Genomic DNA, 20716 nt, shown 5'->3' on the forward strand with positions numbered 1-20716 from the left:
TATCCAGTTCTCCCAACACCATTTATTGAATAGAGAGTCTTTCCCCAAAGGTATGTTCTTGTTTGTTTTATTGAAGATTAGGTGGTTGTAAGATGTTAGCTTTATTTCTTGGTTTTGTATTCGATTCCAAGTGTCTATGTCTCTATTTTCGTGCCAGTACCATGCTGTCTTGACCACTATGGCTTTGTAGTACAGACTAAAATCTGGTATGCTGATGTCCCCAGCTGAATAAATGTTCATCATCCCTACATATTAGAGAAATGCAAATCAAAACCACCCTGAGATACCATCTAACCCCAGTGAGAATGGCCCACATCACAAAATCTCAAAACTGCAGATGCTGGCGTGGATGTGGAGAGAAGGGAACACTTTTACACTGCTGGTGGGACTGCAAACTAGTACAACCTTTCTGGAAGGAAGTATGGAGAAACCTCAAAGCACTCAAGCTAGACCTCCTGCAATCCCATTACTGGGAATGTACCCAGAAGGAAAAAAATCCTTTTATCATAAGGACACTTGTACTAGACTCTTTATTGCAGCTCAATTTACAATCACCAAAATGTGGAAACAGCCTACATGCCCACCAACCCAGGAATGGATTAATAAGCTGTGGTATATATATATACCATGGAATACTATTCAGCTATTAAAAAAAATGGAGACTTTACATCCTTCGTATTAACCTGGATAGAAGTGGAAGACATTATTCTTAGTAAAGCATCACAAGAATGGAGAAGCATGAATCCTATGTACTCGATTTTGATATGAGGACAATTAATGACAATTAAGGTCATAGAGGGGGGATGGAAAAGCAGAGAGAGGGACGGAGGGAGGGGGGCAGCGCCTTGGTGTGCGCTACACCTTCTGGGGGCAAGACATGATTGCAAGAGGGACTTTACCTAACAATTGCAATCAGTGTAACCTGGCTTATTGTACCCTCAATGAATCCCCAACAATAAAAAAGAAGAAAAACATTGGAAATTTGATGAACTCACATATGCAATAAGTTCCACAAAACTCAAGCACAGGAAACCAGAAAACTACAGCAAGCCACATCATACTCAAATTGCTTAACACCAGTGACAAAAGGAAAATGTTAAAAGCAGCTAAAGAAATAAACATTACCTAGAGAGGAAACAAATATAAGGATGACAGCAATTATCTTGGCAGAAGCAACGCGTACTAGAAGAGAGTGGAGCAACAGCTTTCAAGTACTGAATGAGAGAGAGAAAAGTCAACCTCAAATTCTTCAGCCGTGGAAAATACTTCTCCAAAAACAAAGGCAAGTCTGGCACAGCCATTCTTAGGTGTACACTTAACAAACCCAAGTAAACAGGCACTCAAATATTAGGCTGTATTTGCATGTTTACAGCAGCATTATTCACAAATAGCCCAAGGGTGGAAACAATCTAATATCTTTCCCTCAAAGGATGGACGAATAAACTAGTTAAGGTAAATAATACACACAACAGAATATTATTCAGCCATAAAAAGGAATGAAGTACTGGAAGCACGCTACAATGTAGATGAATAATGAAAACATTATGCTCAGTGAAAGAAACCAGACACAAAAGGTTATATATTGTATTATTCTACTTACACAAAATATATCCAGTATAGGTGTATCCATAGAAATAAAGTGAGCTGTCAGAGTCTAGGGGCAAAGAGAAATAGGGATTAACTGCTCAATGGGTATAAGATTTATTCTGGGGTGATAAAATGTTTTAGAACTAGGTAGAAATGGTGCTCATGCATAGTATATGAATGAATATTAAATGGTTTACCCCAAAATGTTTTATTTTATGTAATGTGAAGTTCACCTCAATAAAACATAATAAGAAAATCAAAGGTTAAGCACAAGAAACAAGGAAAAAACAGAGAGAGTAGATTTTATCAAAATTAAGTATCTGCCTCAAAGTTTTAGCAAAAATCCCCCCAAACAACTCCCCAAAACTTTTTGTGCAAATGACTTTTGTGCGAACAATAAGTTGAAAGACAATCTACAAAATGGGAGAAAACGTTAGCAAATCCTACAACTGATAAAGGTCCAGTATCCCGAATATGTAAAGAACTCTTGCTACTCAACAAGACAAACAACCCAATTCAAAAGTGGGCAAAGAAACAATAAAAAAAGAGCCCAAAGCCCCATATGTCACTTGGCAAGAGACATGAATAGAACCTTCTCTAAGGAAGACAGACAAATGGCTAACAGACATGAAAAAATGCTCATCATCCCTAAATATCAGAGAAATGCAAATCAAAACCATCCTGAGATATCACCTAACCCCAGGGAAAATGGACCACATCCCAAAGCTGCAGGTGCTGGAGAGAGGGGAACACTTTTATACTGTTGGTGGAACTTCAAACTCATACAGTCTCTTTGGAAAGAAATATGGAGAATCTTCAAAGATCTCAAATTAGAACTCCCATTTGACCTCACAATCCTACTATTAGGCATCCACCCAGAAGAAAAAAAAATAATTTAACATAAAGACATTTGCACTAGATTGTTTACTGCAGCTCAGTTTATAATCGCCAGGATTTGGAAACAACCTAAATGTCCATCAACTCAGGAATGGATTAACAAATGTGGTACATGCACACCAAGGAATACTATTCAGCCATAAAAACATGGTGACGTCACATCTTTTCCTGGATGGAGCTGGAACACATTCTTCTTAATAAAGTATCACAAGAATGGAAAAGCAAATATCCAATGTATTCAATATTAGTATGAAGCCAGTAGGTGATCCAGTGAATGCCCACATAGGAGAAAAACTCATTTCAATTCAAGTTGGGGGGAGCAAGTGGGGTTTGGAGTGCTCTCACTGAATGGGCACAGGGTGGGGGGTTTGGCACACTTTTTGTGTGTGTGACATAACCACAAGAGGGATTCTACCTAACAAAATCAAATATTTTGACTGGGGGTGGGGTGGGGTGGCAAATAAAAGTGGACAAAGGACTTGAATAGACATTTTTCTAAAAAATATATACAAGTGGAAAATAAGTACCGTAAATGTTGCTTACCACCATTAGTCATTAGGAAAATGCATATCCAAATCATAAAATACCACTACGTATCCACTAGGATAGCTAAGATGTGGAGAAATAAGAACCCTTGACCTGGCTAGTGGGAACAGAGAATGGTATAATTGCTATGGAAAACAGTTTTGCAGTTTTTCGGAAAATGAGTCATAGAATTACCATGTGTTCTAGAATGCTACTCCTCAGGTATACACTTAACAAGAATCAAAAACAGGTGTTCAAACACTTTCCACGTGAATGTTCATAGCAACATTATTCAGAATAGAAAAAAGCCTGTCAACCGATAAATGAGCAAACAAAATGTGATATACCTGTACAATGGAACATTATTCAGCCAAATAAAGGAATTAAGCACTTATGGATGAATGAATGAATCTTGAAAATAGCATGCTAAGTGAAAGATGCCAGAAACAAAAGGTCACAGCTCGCATGCTTCTATTTACATGAGATACCCAGAACAGGCAAATCCACAGAGAAAGAGAGCACATTAGTACCTACTGGGAGATGAGGAAAAGGGAGAGAATGGGAAGTGATTGCTTAAGGCAGCAGTTCTCAACCTGTGGGTTGTGACCCCTTTTTTAACAACGAAAATACATTGCGGCATTAGGAAGGTTGAGAACCACTGGCTAAAGGGGTACAGGTTTCCTTCTGGGATGATGAACATGTTCTTTAACTACAGAGTGGTAAGGGATGTGCAACATGGTAAACATACCATAAGCTACTAAACTGTACACTTTGAGTGGTTACAATGGTGAGTTGTGTATTATCTAGAATTTATCACAATTACAAAAAGAATGGGTCCTAAAACACCTACTTTCAGGTAATTTGGTCTTAGTAACACAACGGTGAGAACTATACATTAAACATGACCTGCCAAAAAAGAAACATAAAACAAAAAAGTAAAATAATAATTTTTTGTTATATACTGAAACAGAAAAAATTTATCACCAGCAGATCTGCTCTGTAAGAATTTTAAAGAAGGTGTACCAACCAAAAGGAATATGATACTATATTGCAATTTATATCATACAAAGGAATAAAGAGCACCAGGTAGGTAACTGTTTAAATACAATACCTTTTTCTCATATTATTATATCTCTTTATAAGATTATCACTGTTTAAATAAATAGCACTGTAGTGTGGGGGCTTGTGTATAAATAAAATGTATGACAACAAGAGCACAAAAGCCTGCAGGGGACAAATGGAAGTATACTGGTGTAATTTCCTTTTTTATTTTTATTTTTTTTGAGACAGAGGTTCAAGCTGTCGCCCTGGGTAGAGTGCCGTAGCATCACAGCTCACAGCAACCTCAAACTCCTGGGTTTAAGTGATTCTCTTGCCTCAGCCTCCCAAGTAGCTGGGACCACAGGTGCCCACCAATTTTTTGGTTGCAGTTGTCATTGTTGTTTGGCAGGCCAGGGCTGGATTTGACTGGCCAGCTCTGGTGTATGTGGCTGGCGCCTTAGCCGCATGAGCCACAGGCACCGAGCCTGTTGTAATGTTCTTATACTATACATGAAAGAGTAAAATATCATTTAAACTATATAGTGATTAAGTTAAACATATATACTATAATCCAAAGCAACCACAGTAATAACAAAACAAAGAGTTATAGCTAATAACTAACAATGAGATGCAGTGGAATGATAAAAATATTTAATTAATCCAAAAGAAGGCAGAAAAAAAGGGGGAAGGGAACACAGACTAGATGGTACCCAAAACAAAAAAAAAACAGCAAGACAGTATTAAACATATGATTTCAAGAAACACATCACACATAAATGTTCTAAAAAAACTTCCAATCAAAAGTAATATTTTGGGCCAGACACAGTGGCTCATGCCTATAATCCTAGCACTCCAGAGGCTGAGGCAGGAGGACTGCTTGAGCTCAGGAGTTCGAGACTAGCCTGAGCAAGAGCGAAACTCTGTCTCTACTAAAAATAGAAAAAATTAGCAGGGCCTTGTGGTGGGTGCCTGTAGTCCCAGCTACTTGGGAGGCTTAGGCAGAGGATTGCTTGAACCTAAGAGTTAGAGAGAGATTGCTGTGAGCTAGGGTGACTCCATGGCACCTTAGCCTGGGCAACAGAGGTGGATTCTAACTCAAAAAAGAAAAAAAAGTCTTATTTTGTTAGACTGGTTAAAAGTAGAAGGATGGAAAAATATATAACTTGCTAACACTAACCAAAAGTTGTAAAATTTTTATAGTGAGAACTAAAAAATAAAAGTACTAAAACATAAAAGCAAAGATATAGTGTACTTCTAGGTCAGAATATTTAATATTAAGATGTTAATTTTCCTCATTTTATCTATGGATTCAAAACAATCACAATCAAAATTATAGTCAGTTTTTTGGGTAGAAATCAACAAATTGATTTTAGAATTCAAATACAAAGAAATGCAATGAGTATCCAAAAAGCTTCCAAAATGAACAGAGCTGGAAGACCAATATTATCTGATTTTAAGATTACAAAGTCATAGTGATCAAGATAGTATGCTACTGACATAAAGACAAATAGATAACTAGAACAGAAAAGTGTCCAGAAATTAGACTCACACATAAATGAACAACTGGTTTTCAACAAAGATCTTTTCAAGAAATAATGCCAGAATAGTTGGGTTTCAACATGCAAATATCAGTATGAATTCCAATCTATATCTTACATAATATACAAACATTAACCACAAATGGATCAGACCTAAAACTATGAAACATCTAGAAGAAAACACAGACAAAAAAACCTTGTGACTCTGGGTTAGGCAAAGTATTTCAGATACAACACCAAAAACACAATCCATAAAAGAACAAAATAATGAATGGGACTTACAGAAAATTTCTTCCATAAGACATTGTTATTTCTTTAAGCTAACATTTGGCTCTAGTAAAAAAATAAACCAAAAAACCCCAAAAGACATCATTAAGAGATGGAAAGACAAGCCACAGATTGGTAAAAAACTTTTACCAATTATGAATCTGATAAAGAACTAGTTTCTAGAATATATAAATAATGGTAAAAATGCAATAAAAAGATGACAAATAATTTGATAAAATGGATAAAAAATGTGAACTGCCATTTCTCCCAAGAAGATAAAAAGAGGGTAAAGAAATGCAAATGAAGGGCGGCACCTGTAGCTCAAAGGAGTAGGGCACAGGCCCCATATGCCAGAGGTGGTAGGTTCAAACCCAGCCACGGCCAGAAACTGCAGGAAAAAAAAAAAAAATGAAAGAAATGCAAAAGAAAACATAGTCATTAGGGAAATGCAAAGTAAAACTACAATGAAATACCAAATAAACAGCTATCATAATGTATAAAATTTAAAAAACCGACCACATCAAAGCAAGGATCTAATAGGAAATGAAACTTTCATATACAACTGGTGGACATGTAAAATGGTATAAACATTTTGGAAAACATCTTCGCAGTATCTTAAGATGTTAAATAGACATTTACCATAGGATCCATCTATTCCACTCCTAGGTATTTACCAAGAGAAAAAAAAGTGCATGGTCATACAAATATTTGTATATAGATGCTCATATCAACTTTACTTGGCAAAAGTTAGAAGTGACCCCAATATCTATGAATGAATGAATGGATAAATGAACTGTGTTACATCTACACAACGAAATGTTACTCAGCAAAGAAAAGAACAAAGCATGGATGAAATGAAACAACTATGCAGAGTGAAAGAAGACATTAAAAAAATGCATACATACTGTATAATTCCTTTTGTATAAAAATTTACAAAATGCAAGTTAATCTACAGTAACTGAAAGCAAATCAGTGACCATGACAAGGGAGGGTTTGGAGGAAGGGATTCTAAAGGCACACAAGGAAATCTTTGAAGCGATAGGTTGTATTCATTATCTTCATTTTCGTGATAGTTTCATGGGTTACGTACAGGTGTCAAAAGTTGTATTATATTACACTTTAAACATATGAAGTTTAGTGTGTGGCAGTTATACCGCAATAAACCAGCTAGGAATTCTGGTTTTCATTTTGAGTATCACTCACAGTATTGCATTTTTGCAATTCATTTTTATATAACTTCAGACATAATCTGAATAGCATATAATTCAATGGTAATTCCAACATCAGATCTAAATATTAAACCTATATGTTAATCTCACCCAGCTTCAAACATTATCAATATTTTTTGATTCTTCTTTTATCTATTGAGTCCTTCCCCCATTTTCATGGAGTATTTCTTTGTTTATTTTCCTCACGGAATTTTTTTTTTTTTTTTTTTTTGAGACAGAGTCTCAAACATGTCGCCCTGGGTAGAGTGCCATGGCATCATAGCTCACAGCAACCTCCAACTCTTGGACTCAAGCAATCCTTTTGTTTGTCTCAGTTTTTCTATTTTTAGTAGAGACAGGGTCTCAATTTTGCTTAGGCTGGTCTCAAACTTGTGAGCTCAAGCAATCGACCTGCCTTGGCTTCCAACAGTGCTAGGATTACAGATGTGAGCCACCGCACCCGGCCTCCTCACAGAATATTTTAAAGCAAATTCCAGGCATCGTGCCATTTCATATCATAAATATTTTAGTATTTGAGTCTTCTTCTCTATATAAACCATTACTTATTTCTAAATTGCTTTATACAAAGTTAATTATACTTCATTACAAGAGCACTTACTATCTTATGTTTCCCCCAATAATTTATATAGGAGTGTGTGCACATTTAGAAATTCTCACTTCTATTAACTGAAATGCTCAGTAAGGTAGTTTCTTTTTTAAAGTTATGTGAAGATATAAATATATATGTCTATATACATTTTAATATCTTATTTCATAAACATATCCTGATAGGTTATTAGAAATTAAAACCGGGTGGCACCTGTGGCTTAGTGAGTAAGGTGCCAGCCCCATATACCGAGGGTGGCGGGTTCAAACCCAGCCCCGGCCAAACTGCAACAAAAAAATAGCTGGGCGTTGTGGCAGGCGCCTGTAGTCCCAGCTACTCGGGAGGCTGAGGCAAGAGAATCGCCTAAGCCCAGGAGTTGGAGGTTGCTGTGAGCTGTGATGTCACAGTACTCTACCAAGGGTGATAAAGTGAGACTCTGTCTCTATTAAAAAAAAAAAGAAAAGAAATTAAAACCAATATGAGGGATCAATAATACATTAGTGGATGGTGCCCATAGCTCAGTGGCTAGGGCACCAGCCACATACATCCGGGCTGGAGGGTTCGAACCTGGCCTGGGCCAGCTGAACAGTAATGACAACCGCAACAACAAAAAAAATAGCTGGGAGTTGTGGCAAGTGCCTGTAGTCCCAGCTATTTGGGAGGCTGAGGTAACAGAATTGCGTAAGCCCAAGAGTTGGAGGTTGTGGTGAACTGTGATGCCAAAGCACTCTACTGAGGGCGACATAATGAGAGTCTGTCTCAAAAAAAAAAAAAAAAAAAAATATATATATATGCATTTGTTTCTTTAGTTATTCATTTATTTATCCTTCCATGCTTCTACCCCGTGGTATGGTATTCCATGCTTCTACCCCTTGTAGCAGCTTGTGAAAGCTAAGTGGTAAAATTTTAGGAATTGTATGAGCTGGCTGCTAAACACACCATTATGAATAAATTAAATTATTTAAGTTTATGTTAAAAACAACTAATAGAAACAAGGTAATGGCCGGGCACAGTGACTCACTTCAGCTCAGGAGTTCGAGACAGCCTACACAAAAGCAAGACCCCGTCCCTACAAAAGACAGAAAAACTGAGGCAAGAGGATCATTAGAGCCTGAGTTGGAAGTTGCTGTGAGCTATCACGCCATAGCACTCTACCCAGGGTGACAGCTTGAGACTCTGTCTCAAAAAACAAAACAAAAAAACAAAGGTAGCAAATACCCCCAAAACATCCATTTTTAGTTATTTTACTATCATCTATGCTCAATTGCATCTACTGTACCACTGTAACATGAATATCATGTAATGGCGTGTTGGTCAGTCTCTTTACCCCTGTTCAGTAACATTATTTTGGCAGCCTGATGTCAGTCATGGTGGAACTGTTTATACCAAGACATAAGCAAATGTTACAAATCAGAACCCTTCTTCACAGCCCTTTTGGAAGGCTGGTTATTAACATTTACCAACACACCAATGTGCCCACCCTGAGTATTAACTGTGTGTGAGGCATGGCAGTAATATGAACTATTATTTTTGGTCTTTTGAAATTTGAGAATAAAGATCCTCCTAATGCTATAATTTAAAAAGTGCTTTAATAGAAGACAATGTACAGATAAATATGGGCTGGGTGCTATGGCTCATGCCTGAGAGGCTGAGGCAAGAAGACTGCTTAAGGCCAGGAGTTCAAGACCAGGCTGGGCAATACGGCAAGATCCTGTCTATTAAAAAAAATTAGCTGGGCATGGTGGCTTATATCTGCAGTTTCAGCAACTAAAGAGCTGAGGTGGAAGGACTGGCTGAGTCTAGGAACTGGAGGTTACAGTGATCATGCCACTACACTTCAACCTGGGCAACGGAGTGAGACACTGTCACAATAAAAAAAAAAAAAAAAAGTGAGTGCTTAAGAAAACAAAGAATATATGGCATATAATAATAGTAAATAAATATCTTGAAAAATCCTTTTATCATAAGATAAATAACTTTTAAGAATTTTAAAACCTCAACAGAGAAAATTTTTAGGTTGAAGCTCAAAACATAAAAGGAATGCTAGTGAAGTAGTACGTTTGGTTTTAACTGTTTGATGATCCGAATTTCAAAAATACAGAAAACTGTAATTAGATGTTGGCTTAAGCTTAACAATGCTATGTAAAATGTATGCATAGTGTTTAAATGATACAGTATAAGGCTAAGGGAAATAAGAAATATGAACCTGATTTTCCTTTTTTTTTTCTTAGAGACAGTGTCTCTGTTGCCTAGGCTGGAGTGCAGTGGGGTGATCGTAGCTGGAACTTGAATTCCTGGGCAGAGGCAGTCCTTTACTCTCTGCCTCCCAAAGTGTGGCAATTACCGCATGAGTTATCATGCCTGGCCTGAACCCGATTTTGTAAATTTATAACAAGTTAAGTGTATTTAGTAGATAAAGAGATTTTTCATTAAATGCAGAGGTAAAAAAATCTATTTTAAAAATAATATATTAGTGAAAAAACTTGAAGTAAAATGTCACCAAAATCTGCCAAACTTGTTTTGCCAGATATTCTCAGAAATCAAAGCTTTGCCTGTCTCATCTGCATTTATACTTAGTCTGGGCATTTAATCTCCCTTTTGTTCTTAGTTTTGCCATATACTTGTTGTTTTATAAAGTTGTTTTATAAAGCCTTAACATTCAGTTAGTTTCATAAATTGTGAACTCATTTTGTACCAGCAAACAGCTTATTCTAAAACTGCTCAGAAAATAAACAAAGGCGTTACAAAGAATTGAAATGAACATTGCGATTCTTTATACATGGTTCTTTTGTTTAAGCTATTTACCTCTTGGGAAAGCTGTGTTACTCTGTCCTTTTGATGTTCCAGGTCTTTTAAAATCAACGAGTTTTGTTTTTCTAACTGAAGCACTCTTCTTGCCAAGTGAACACTAGGAGAATGAAATGAGAAAATTCATGCTTAAAAAAGTGAAAAGCTATATAAAATATTAAAAATTTGTTTGTGTGTTTGAGAACTGACTTACTGTTTCCTAGTAATACTTAAATATTAACAGAGAAAATACAGAGACAAATAATATTTTCAGGTACCAACAGTGGAAGAAGACCAATATCCCCAAAACTCAGAATTTTAAAAAGTAACATTAAAATCTCCATAATATAATTGTGATATATTGATTACTGCAATAATGGTTTTTAGTCCTTGCTATAAGACTAGAAAGTTACATTATGATACTTGTTTGGAAAGACTATAAGATAGTAATTTACCAGCTTGTCTCCACTTTTATAAAAATTTCCCAATTATAAACAAATTAGGAAATTACTTGAAACATGAACAACAATAAATTGGTACTTTGGAGGCATCAGAGTTTACCTCAAACAACATAATGCATCGATAATACAAAACAGAACTGAATAGGTTATCTATTGAAAGAAGAGATGGAAAAGATGTATAAAACTTGGAGAATAGCTATAATAAAGGCAAAGATTCTGTATCCCAAGAAATCACTCTGATGTTTTGCATTACCACAATTTATTATACTGACCTTTAGTATTTAAAATCACATTTTCTACTTTTAAGAAACAATTCTAAGAAAAAAAAAAGATTCCGCTGTAAATCATTCCTTCTAACAATTAATAGAAAAAGTACCATCATTCTTTAAACAAATGCTAATAATGTTGCAAAGATATATTGTTCCAAAGATTTTTTTTTGCATATTCAGTAACTTCAAATTTTTTTTTTATTATTATTATTATTTTTTATTGTTGGGGATTCATTGAGGGTACAATAAGCCAGTTACACTGATTGCAAATGTTAGGTAAAGTCCCTCTTGCAATCATGTCTTGCCCCCATAAAGTGTGACACACACTAAGGCCCCACCCCCCTCCCTCCATCCCTCTTTCTGCTTCCCCCCCCATAACCTTAATTGTCATTAATTGTCCTCATATCAAGATTGAGTACATAGGATTCATGCTTCTCCATTTTTGTGATGTTTTACTAAGAATAATGTCTTCCACTTCCATCCAGGTTAATACGAAGGATGTAAAGTCTCCATTTTTTTTAATGGCTGAATAGTATTCCATGGTATACATATACCACAGCTTGTTAATCCATTCCTGGGTTGGTGGGCATTTAGGCTGTTTCCACATTTTGGCAACGGTAAATTGAATAAGTAGTTCATTTTTTTTTTTTTTGCAGTTTTTTTTTTTTTTTTTGGCCAGGGCTGGGTTTGAACCCGGCACCTCCGGCATATGGAGCTGGCGCCCTACCCGCCTAAGCCACAGGCGCCGCTCGTAACTTCAAATTTTTAAATTATCACATTTTCATGTTCTGTATTAGTTAACCTATTAACTGGTGAATTGTGGAATCCATGGAATCTGAGAAGACAGGATATTTTACAATGACAAGAAGTAAGGTATCTTTGCTATAAATAAAATTATAGGACAGAAACAATTCTATTGTATTTTATTATTTCCTTACATTAGATAAAAGAATGCAGACAAAACTCTGAAAATAATGTTACATTGTTAAATAGCATGCTACACATCTATTTCTAATCAATATCTGTTATTCGATATGAAAAAAAAGTTTCTGGTAAAAGTTTACATAGTGAATTGAGGGGCTTTATTATAGATCTGAGATTCTGTCCTGTCAGTTAGCATGGGATTCTGTCTTAATAATGCTGGAGTTAGAGATGGAAAATACGACACACAGTCTCCATTTTTTATTGGTTTCCAATAAAAACCATTCTCTTTTTATTTTTTATTTTTACTTTTTTTATTGTTAAATCATAGCTGTGTACATTAGTGCAATCAATGGTACAATGTGCTGGTTTCATATACAATCTGAAATATTCTCATCAAACTGTTCAACATAGCCTTCATGGCGTTTTCTTAGTTATCGTATGAAGACGTTTGTATTCTGCCTTTAGTAAGTTTCGCCTGTATCCATTCTAAGTAGGTGTGGCCCCACCTATTACCCTCCCTCCCCCCTAACCCCCCCCTCCCTTCCCCTTCCTTGGCCCTTTCCCCATAGTCTCATGCTATAGTTGGGTTATAGCCTTCATGTGAAAGCTATAATTTAGCTTCATAGTAGGGCTGAGTACTATGGACACTTTTTCTTCTATTCCTGAGATACTTTGCTAAGAAGAATATGCTCCAGCTCCATCCATGTAAACGTGAAAGAGGTAAAGTCTCCATCTTCCTTTAAGGCTGCATAATATTCCATGGTATACATGTACCACAATTTGCTAGCCCATTCGTGGGTCAATGGGCACTTGGGCTTCTTCCATGACTTAGCGATTATGAATTGCGCTGCAGTAAACATTCTGGTACAGATGTCTTTGTTATATGGTGATTTTTGGTCTTCTGGGTATAAACCTAGTAAAGGAATTATAGGATCAAATGGCGGGTCTATTTTTAGTTCTCTAAGTATTCTCCAAACATCCTTCCAGAAGGAAGGTATTAGTGTACATTCCCACCAGCAGTGTAGAAGTGTGCCCTTTTCTCCACATCCAAAATCCCAAAAACATCTCTGGTTTTGGGATTTTGTTATGTGGGCTACTCTTACTGGGGTTAGGTGATATCTCAAGTAGTTTTGATTTGCATTTCTCTGATGATTAAGGATGATGAGCTTTCTTTCATGTGTTTGTAGATCTTGCGTCGGTCTTCTTTAGAGAAGTTTCTCTTCAAGTCCCTTGCCCACCCTGAGATGGGATCACATGTTCTTTTCTTTTTTTTTGTTTTTTTGGCCGGGGCTGCGTTTGAACCTACCACCTCCGGCATATGGGACCAGCGCCCTACTCCTTGAGCCACAGGTGCCGCCCACACATGTTCTTTTCTTGTTAATACGTTTGAGTTCTCTGTGGATTCTGGTTATTAGACCTTTATCGGAGGTATAACCTGCAAATATTTTCTCCCATTCTGAGGGTTGTCTGCTTGCTTTACTTACTATGTTCTTGGCTGTGTAGAAGCTTTTTAGTTTGATCAGGTCCCAGTACTGTATTTTTGATACTGCTTCAATTGCCTGGGGAGTCCTCCTCACAAAATATTCACCCAGGCCAATTCCTTCAAGAGTTTTCCCTGGGTGGCTCCTGTGGCTCAAAGGAGTAGGGTAATGGCCCCATATACTAGAGGTGGCAAGTTCAAACCCAGCCCTGGCCAAAAACTGCAAAAAAAAAAAAAAAAAAAATTTAAACTTACCGGGCAGCACCTGTGGCTCAGTAAGTAGGGCACCGGCCCCATATGCCGAGGGTGGTGGGTTCAAACCCAGCCCTGGCCAAACTGCAACAAAAATAGCCGGGCGTTGTGGCGGGTGCCTGTAGTCCCAGCTGCTCGGGAGGCGGAGGCAAGAGAATTGCGTAAGCCCAAGAGTTAGAGGTTGCTATGAGCCGTGTGACGCCACGGCACTCTACCCGAGGGCGGTACAGTGAGACTCTGTCTCTACAAACAAAAGAGTTTTCCCTGCACTTTCTTCAAGTATTTTTATAGTTTCATGTCTTAAGTTTCAATCTTTTATCCAGTGAGAGTCTATCTTAGTTAATGGTGAAAGGTGTGGGTCCAGTTCCAATCTTCTACCGGTCGCCAGCCAGTTCACCCAGCACCATTTGTTAAATAGGGAATCTTTTCCCCACTCAATGTTTTTAATTGGCTTGTCAAAGATCAAATAACGGTAAGTAGTTGGATTCATCTCTTGGTTCTCTATTCTGTTCCAGACATCTACTTCTCTGTTTTTGTGCCAGTACCATGCTGTGTTTTGATCACTATCGATTTATAGTGCAGTCTCAGGTCTGGTAGCATGATTCCTCCTGCTGTGTTTTTAGTGCTGAATAATGTTTTGGCTGTTCGAGGTTTTTTTCTGATTCCGTATAAAACAAAGTATTATTTTTTTGAGATCTTTAAAATATGACAATGGAGGGTGGCGCCTGTGGCTCAAGGTGTAGGGCGCCGGTCCCATATGCCGGAGGTGGTGGGTTCAAACCCAGCCCCAGCCAAAAACCACACACACACAAAAAATAAAATAAAATATGACAATGGAGCTTTAATAGGAATTGCATTAAAATTATATATTGCTTTGGGTAGTATAGACATTTTAATAATATTGATTCTTCCCAGCCATGAGTATGGTATGTTTTTCCATTTGTTAACATCTTCAGCTATTTCTTTTCTGAAAGTTTCATAGTTCTCTTTGTAGAGATCTTTCACATCCTTTGTTAGGTATACTCCCAAATATTTCATCTTCTTTGGCACTACTGTGAAAGGAATAGAGTCCTTGACTGCTTTTTTGGCTTGGTTATTGTTGGTATATATAAAGGCTACAGATTTATGGGTGTTGATTTTGTAGCCTGAGACATTGCTGTATTCCTTGATCACTTCTAAAAGTTTTGTAGTAGAGTCCCTAGTGTTTTCCAGATATACGATCATATCATCTGTGAAGAGTGAAAGTTTGATCTCTTCTGACCCTATGTGGATACCCTTGATCGCCTTTTCTTCCCTAATTGCAATGGCTAAAACTTCCATTACAATGTTAAAGAGCAATGGAGACAATGGGCAACCTTGCCTGTTCCTGATCTAAGTCGAAATGATTTCAATTTAACCCCATTCAATACGATATTGGCTGTGGGTTTGCCATAGATGGCCTCTATCAGTTTAAGAAATGTCCCTTCTATACCAATTTTCTTAAGTGTTGTGATCATGAAGGGATGCTGGATATTATCAAAAGCTTTTTCTGCATCAACTAAAAGAATCAGATGGTCCTTATTTTTTAGTTTGTTTATGTGCTAAATTACATTTATAGATTTACATATACTGAGCCAGCCTTGAGACCCTGGGGTAAACCCCACTTGGTCATGGTGTATAATTTTTTTGATGTGTTGTTGGATTTTGTTTGTTAGGATCTTATTGAGTATTTTAGCATCAATATTCATTAGTGATATTGGTTTATAATTTTCTTTTCTTGTTGGGTCTTTCCCTGGTTTGGGGATCAAGGTGATGTTTGCTTCGTAGAATGTGTTGGGTAATATTCCTTCTTTTTCTATATTTTGGAAGAGGTTTAGTAATATAGGTACTAGTTCTTCTTTAAAGAATTCTGACATAAAGCCATCTAGTCCTGGGCTTTTCTTTTTAGGGAGATTTTGTATAGTTGATGCTATTTCAGAACTTGATATAGGCCTGTTCAACATTTACACTTCATTCTGGCTAAGTCTTGATAGGTGGCGTACTTCCAGGTATTGGTCGATTTCTTTCATATTTTCATATTTTTATATTTCTGAGAATAGAGTTTCTTGTAGTATTCATTAAGGATTTTTTGAATTTTCTAGGTGGGTTTACTTTTGTGGTGGAGGATTACGCTGGTCTTTATGGAGGATAGGTCTGAAAATATCCTGGAGAGCTAATTTAGTTATGGCAAATTTCTTCAACATGTGAATGTCATTGAAGTATTTAATTTCTCCGTCATACATGAAACTCAGTTTAGCTGGGTACAGGATCCTGGGTTGAAAGTTATTTTGTTGAGGAGATTAAAAGTTGATGACCATCCTCTTCTAGCTTGAAAGGTTTCAGCAGAGAGATCTGCAGTTATTCTAATATTCTTCCCCTTGTAGGTAATGGTTTTCTTTCTTCTGGCTGCTTTCAGAATGTTCTCCTTCATATTAACTTTAGTGAAATTGATTATGATGTGTCTGGGGGATGTCTTATTTGGGTTGAGTCGTGCTGGCTGTGTTTTTCACTTCCCATTATAAATATACTCAGTATTTCTTTTCCTTTTTATTTTTTGAGACAGAGCCTCAAGCTGTAGCTCTGGGTAGAGTGCCGTTGCATCACAGCTCACAGCAACCTCCAACTCTTGGGCTCAAGCAAGTCTCCTGCCTCCACCTCCCAAGTAGGTGGGACTACAGGTGCCTGCCACAAAGCCCAGCTATTTTTTGGTTGCAGCCGTCAGTGTTGTTTGGCAGGCCCAGGCTGGATTATACACAGGTGTATGTGGCTGGCTCCTTAGTCGCTTGAGCCACAGGCACTGAGCCTACCTGAGTATTTCTAGTATAACCCTAAAATATCAAGATCTTTACAAATAATTCTTCATGTTTATTTTGTATGATACCTACATTTTAAATCTGTCAAGTTTATTAAATATTTGCAAACATCAGTATTTTATATCATTAGCTCAGAAATTAGGTTTTAAAAAATGTGGAGCTATCTTTATTCATATTTTAATTTTTTTCTCCCCCTCATCTAATGGTAAGTGTAAGTTTTTTCATCTTTTCTTTCCCCAGAACTTAGCTTTAGTTCTCCTAACATGATAATTTCTCAGTGAAAGTATCTTGAAAATATAGATCATATGTGTGTAATACTCAGTACTGGACAATAAGCACAATGAAATGCAATTACACAGAAATAATGTTACAAATGGTACAGAAGGGAAAACAAAGTTATGCAAGAACGTAACGAGATACAGAAGTTACATACTACCAACATTCTGTAGAGACTAACTTGAGGACATCAAATTAACAATATTAAATTGTTCATTTGGTTTGGATGCTTTTTGTTTTGTTTAGGAGTTGCAGAATGCTCTCATGCAGATATGGTGACACTACTTACCAATAAAACTATCCTATGTCATAAAAGACAAATTCAAAAGATTCTTGGTATGTTAGTGGTTAAGCTTTAACACCAGAACTATTTGCTTCTAAGAAGAATTTCCCTGATTTTGATTAGGGGATTCTGAGTGAGGAAAATCAATTCTAAATAGAAGGAAGGTACCTAATTTTTAAAATTTTGGATTAATATGAGTACATATGATTAGGTTACATTGTTTACATTTGTTGGGCAGCATGAAGTTGTAGCTCAGTGCTTCACTCAGGAGGTGTGCCATATACTCCTACATTTACCTGTTAGGTGGGAGCTTACCAAGTATCCTCCTTCCCTTTGCCTCTACTTGAATTTAATTGTTTTTGTCCTATGTGGGTCTGTAGTTGTTCATCTGCTAGTTTCAAAATAGTATTACATGCACAAGGTTCTTGCTTTTCCATTCTTGAGATATTTTACTAAGGAGAATGTTCTTTAACTCTATTGAAGTAAATATAAAAGATGTAAAGTCTCCATCTTTTTTATGGCTTAACACTATACAAGGGTGTGTGTGTGCATACACTACCCACAGTTTATTAATCCATCCACGGGTTGATAGGCATTTGGGTTGTTTCCAAATCTTTAAGATTGTGAATTGCTATAAAGAAGGAAGGTACTTTTACTTGCTGATAAATATACTCTACAGTGCTTTCATTACTAGCTTACAGTAGAATTTTATTGAGAAAATCTTCCTAGGGACTGATGCTCACAGGAAGGACTGTGAGTATTAGTATGAAAGCTGATGTCATTTGTGGTGCATAATGTTATAATGTGGAAGACAATGAGGTACAACTGGTCTCCAATATAAAGGTATCATGCTTAACAAATTTACTTCTAAGTCAGTTGTAAGGACAGTAGAACATATTCCTCATAGAAATAACAGAAACAAGGCTGGGCGTGGTGGCTCGCACCTGTGATCCCAGCACTTTGAGAGGCCAGACACGACAGGAGTTTGACACCAGCCTTGGCAACACAGTGAGACTCTAGCTCTACAAAAGAAATTAAAAGATTAGCTGGCTGTGGTGGTGGTACATGCTTATAGTCTAGCTGCTAGGGAGGCTGGGCCAGGAGGATCCTTGTACCCAGGAATTGGATGTTGCAGTAGGCTGTGATCATGCCACTGCACTACAGCCTGGGTGACAGAACAAGACAGAACAAGAAAATGTGAATAAATTTCTGCAAACTTGGATTTGGCAAAGAATTCTCAGATTTGGCACCAAAGCAAAGCAATAAAAGAAAAATTAGATAAATTGGACTATATCAAAATCTTAGGATTTTAAGAAATAGAAGGTCTTTTATAAAGTTTATTTACTCAATGATTAAAGACTTGAGTCCAGAAGATATTAAAAACTCTTAATGACAAATAACTCCATAAGAGCATTCACAACAGTGCCTTGTCCATAGAAAGCTCTAAATTATTATATACATACATCTTTGCACTCTTTGAACTGTGATTTCCTGAGCAAGTATTGAAATGACTGTGATTTCCTGAGCAAGTATTGAAATTATAATTTTTCAGACATCTTTTGTACAAATTTAAATTCTTATGAACGAAGATGAAAAATTCTCAACAACAGGAATTTCTATTTGTGTTCTGTTGTTTTATGTTTTTTGGCCAGTGCTGGATTTGAACCCACCACCTCTGCATATGGGGCTGGTGCCCTACACCTTTGAGCCACAGTTGCCGCCCCACTATTTGTGTTCTAATGTACCTTTAAGTAACACATGGTACAGAGGTGTTTAGAAAATGATTATTGAGTAAATAAACTATTTTATTTTATTATTTTTTTTTGAGACAGGGTCTCGCTATGTTGCCCAGGCTGGAGTGCAGTGCCTATTCAGGGTGGGATAGGCGCGCTCCCACTATTGATTAGCATGGGAGCTTTGACCTGCTCCGTTTCCAATGTAGGCCAGTTCACCATTCCTTAGGCAACCTGGTGGCCCCCTTCTCCCGGGAGGTCACTATATCGATGCTGAACTCAGCGTGCACACCTGATCGGCATAGCACACTACAGCCCAGAACTCCTGGACTCAAGAGATCCTCCTGTCTCAGTTTCCCAAGTAGCTGGGACTACAGGTGCGCGCCACTGCGTCAGGCTAAATGAATTTTATAAAAGACCTGTTTCTTCATATCCTAATCAACACTGTATATTGCCCATCTTTAAAAGTTTTGCTAACCTGATTGAAAATCAACAGAATTCTGTTTTAAATTACATTTCTTTGTGACGTTAAACATCTTCTCATATGTTTGTCAGAAATTTCTATTTCTTATTTAATTAACTGACAACTGTGTCCTTTTCCTACACACTTCAAATCTTACCTAAATAATTAATTCTACTCAACCCCTAAATTATTTAAAAAGATCAAGGACCTCTATACTCTCACCAGTACCAACCTTATTTTCCATTAATGTCTATCTTACTTAATGTCCCCCTCAAGTTTTATATATTCTTTCCACTGTACTCAGTTATCCTCCAGTTTGAAAACTAGTTTTTCCAATGCTATGAGCCCAACACTTCCTTAAAGGTTCTCTACAAGTTCTACTTCCTCCATTTCTGACTATGCCAACCGTCACTGATCTCTATTTCTGTGACTCACACAGGCTAGCAAAATACAGTACTAAATATAGATTTTAGGCTATTTCTTGATGTTCTTTCATGTGTGTTAACTTTTCTCCTTTCACAGATGCAAATCACAAATGACAGAGGTCTTATTCCTTGTGGTGTCTAACAGTAGAGCTGATCAGTGGGCACTTAAGAAATGCTTCTTGATTGGTTGTAAGTGAATTTTCCAAAGTTGCAGCACCTCATTGTTAAAATACAACTAACGTTCAGCATCTAAACATTGACTCAGCAACAGACAAGTTTAAGAAGTGAAGAAGGCAAATGGCACGAGTACCAGTTCACCTCTTCTATATTTCAACCTTCTAAATCTTTAAATATGTCCTATTGCTTTGGCGAGTGATTTGGTGCTGGAGGCAGATCCTTTTAGAAATATGGAATATTAGAAGTAGGAAAAAAGGAGAGGTGTTTAATTTAACCAAAATTCAAAGTAAGATAAATACAGAATTGCTCAACTACAGCTGAATTTATGTCTCCCTAATACAATGAACATGCAACAAAAACAAGTCTTTTTCAAGTTTTTTAAAAAAAGTAACCATGGAGACAGGGAAAATAACTCCTATTAGAGGTATTTTTTTGGGTATAGGATGTACTGAATTTATCAGGACAGCAATGTTTTTACAAGCTATCTGTACAACACCCAATACTTATTTGTAATTATATAAATTGCCATGTGATTTTTGCTTATATCAAGATAAGTTCTATATCAACTAGGAACTAACACCATAGGTGTATAGTTTTTTGTATGAACATTACACTAAAATTTCATCTGATACCTGGTAAAGTAGTAGCTCTCTCAGCAGATCTTGAATCCAATAAAGATCTTTTG

The 20716-nt window shown here is 36.9% G+C and overlaps 1 protein-coding gene across 3 annotated transcripts in view; it reads right to left on the minus strand.

The window, feature by feature from the left end:
- Positions 1 to 20716, minus strand: part of PIBF1 (progesterone immunomodulatory binding factor 1) — a 272823-nt gene that overhangs the window by 91560 nt on the left and 160547 nt on the right. For all 3 annotated transcript variants that reach the window (XM_053563838.1, XM_053563840.1, XM_053563839.1), the window contains one exon: positions 10476 to 10578. In XM_053563838.1, coding sequence (XP_053419813.1) covers positions 10476 to 10578 — 103 coding nt within the window. The remainder of the gene's footprint in view (positions 1 to 10475; positions 10579 to 20716) is intronic.

This window comes from Nycticebus coucang, chromosome 15 (genome assembly GCF_027406575.1).
Source record: "Nycticebus coucang isolate mNycCou1 chromosome 15, mNycCou1.pri, whole genome shotgun sequence".
NCBI lineage: Eukaryota > Metazoa > Chordata > Mammalia > Primates > Lorisidae > Nycticebus > Nycticebus coucang.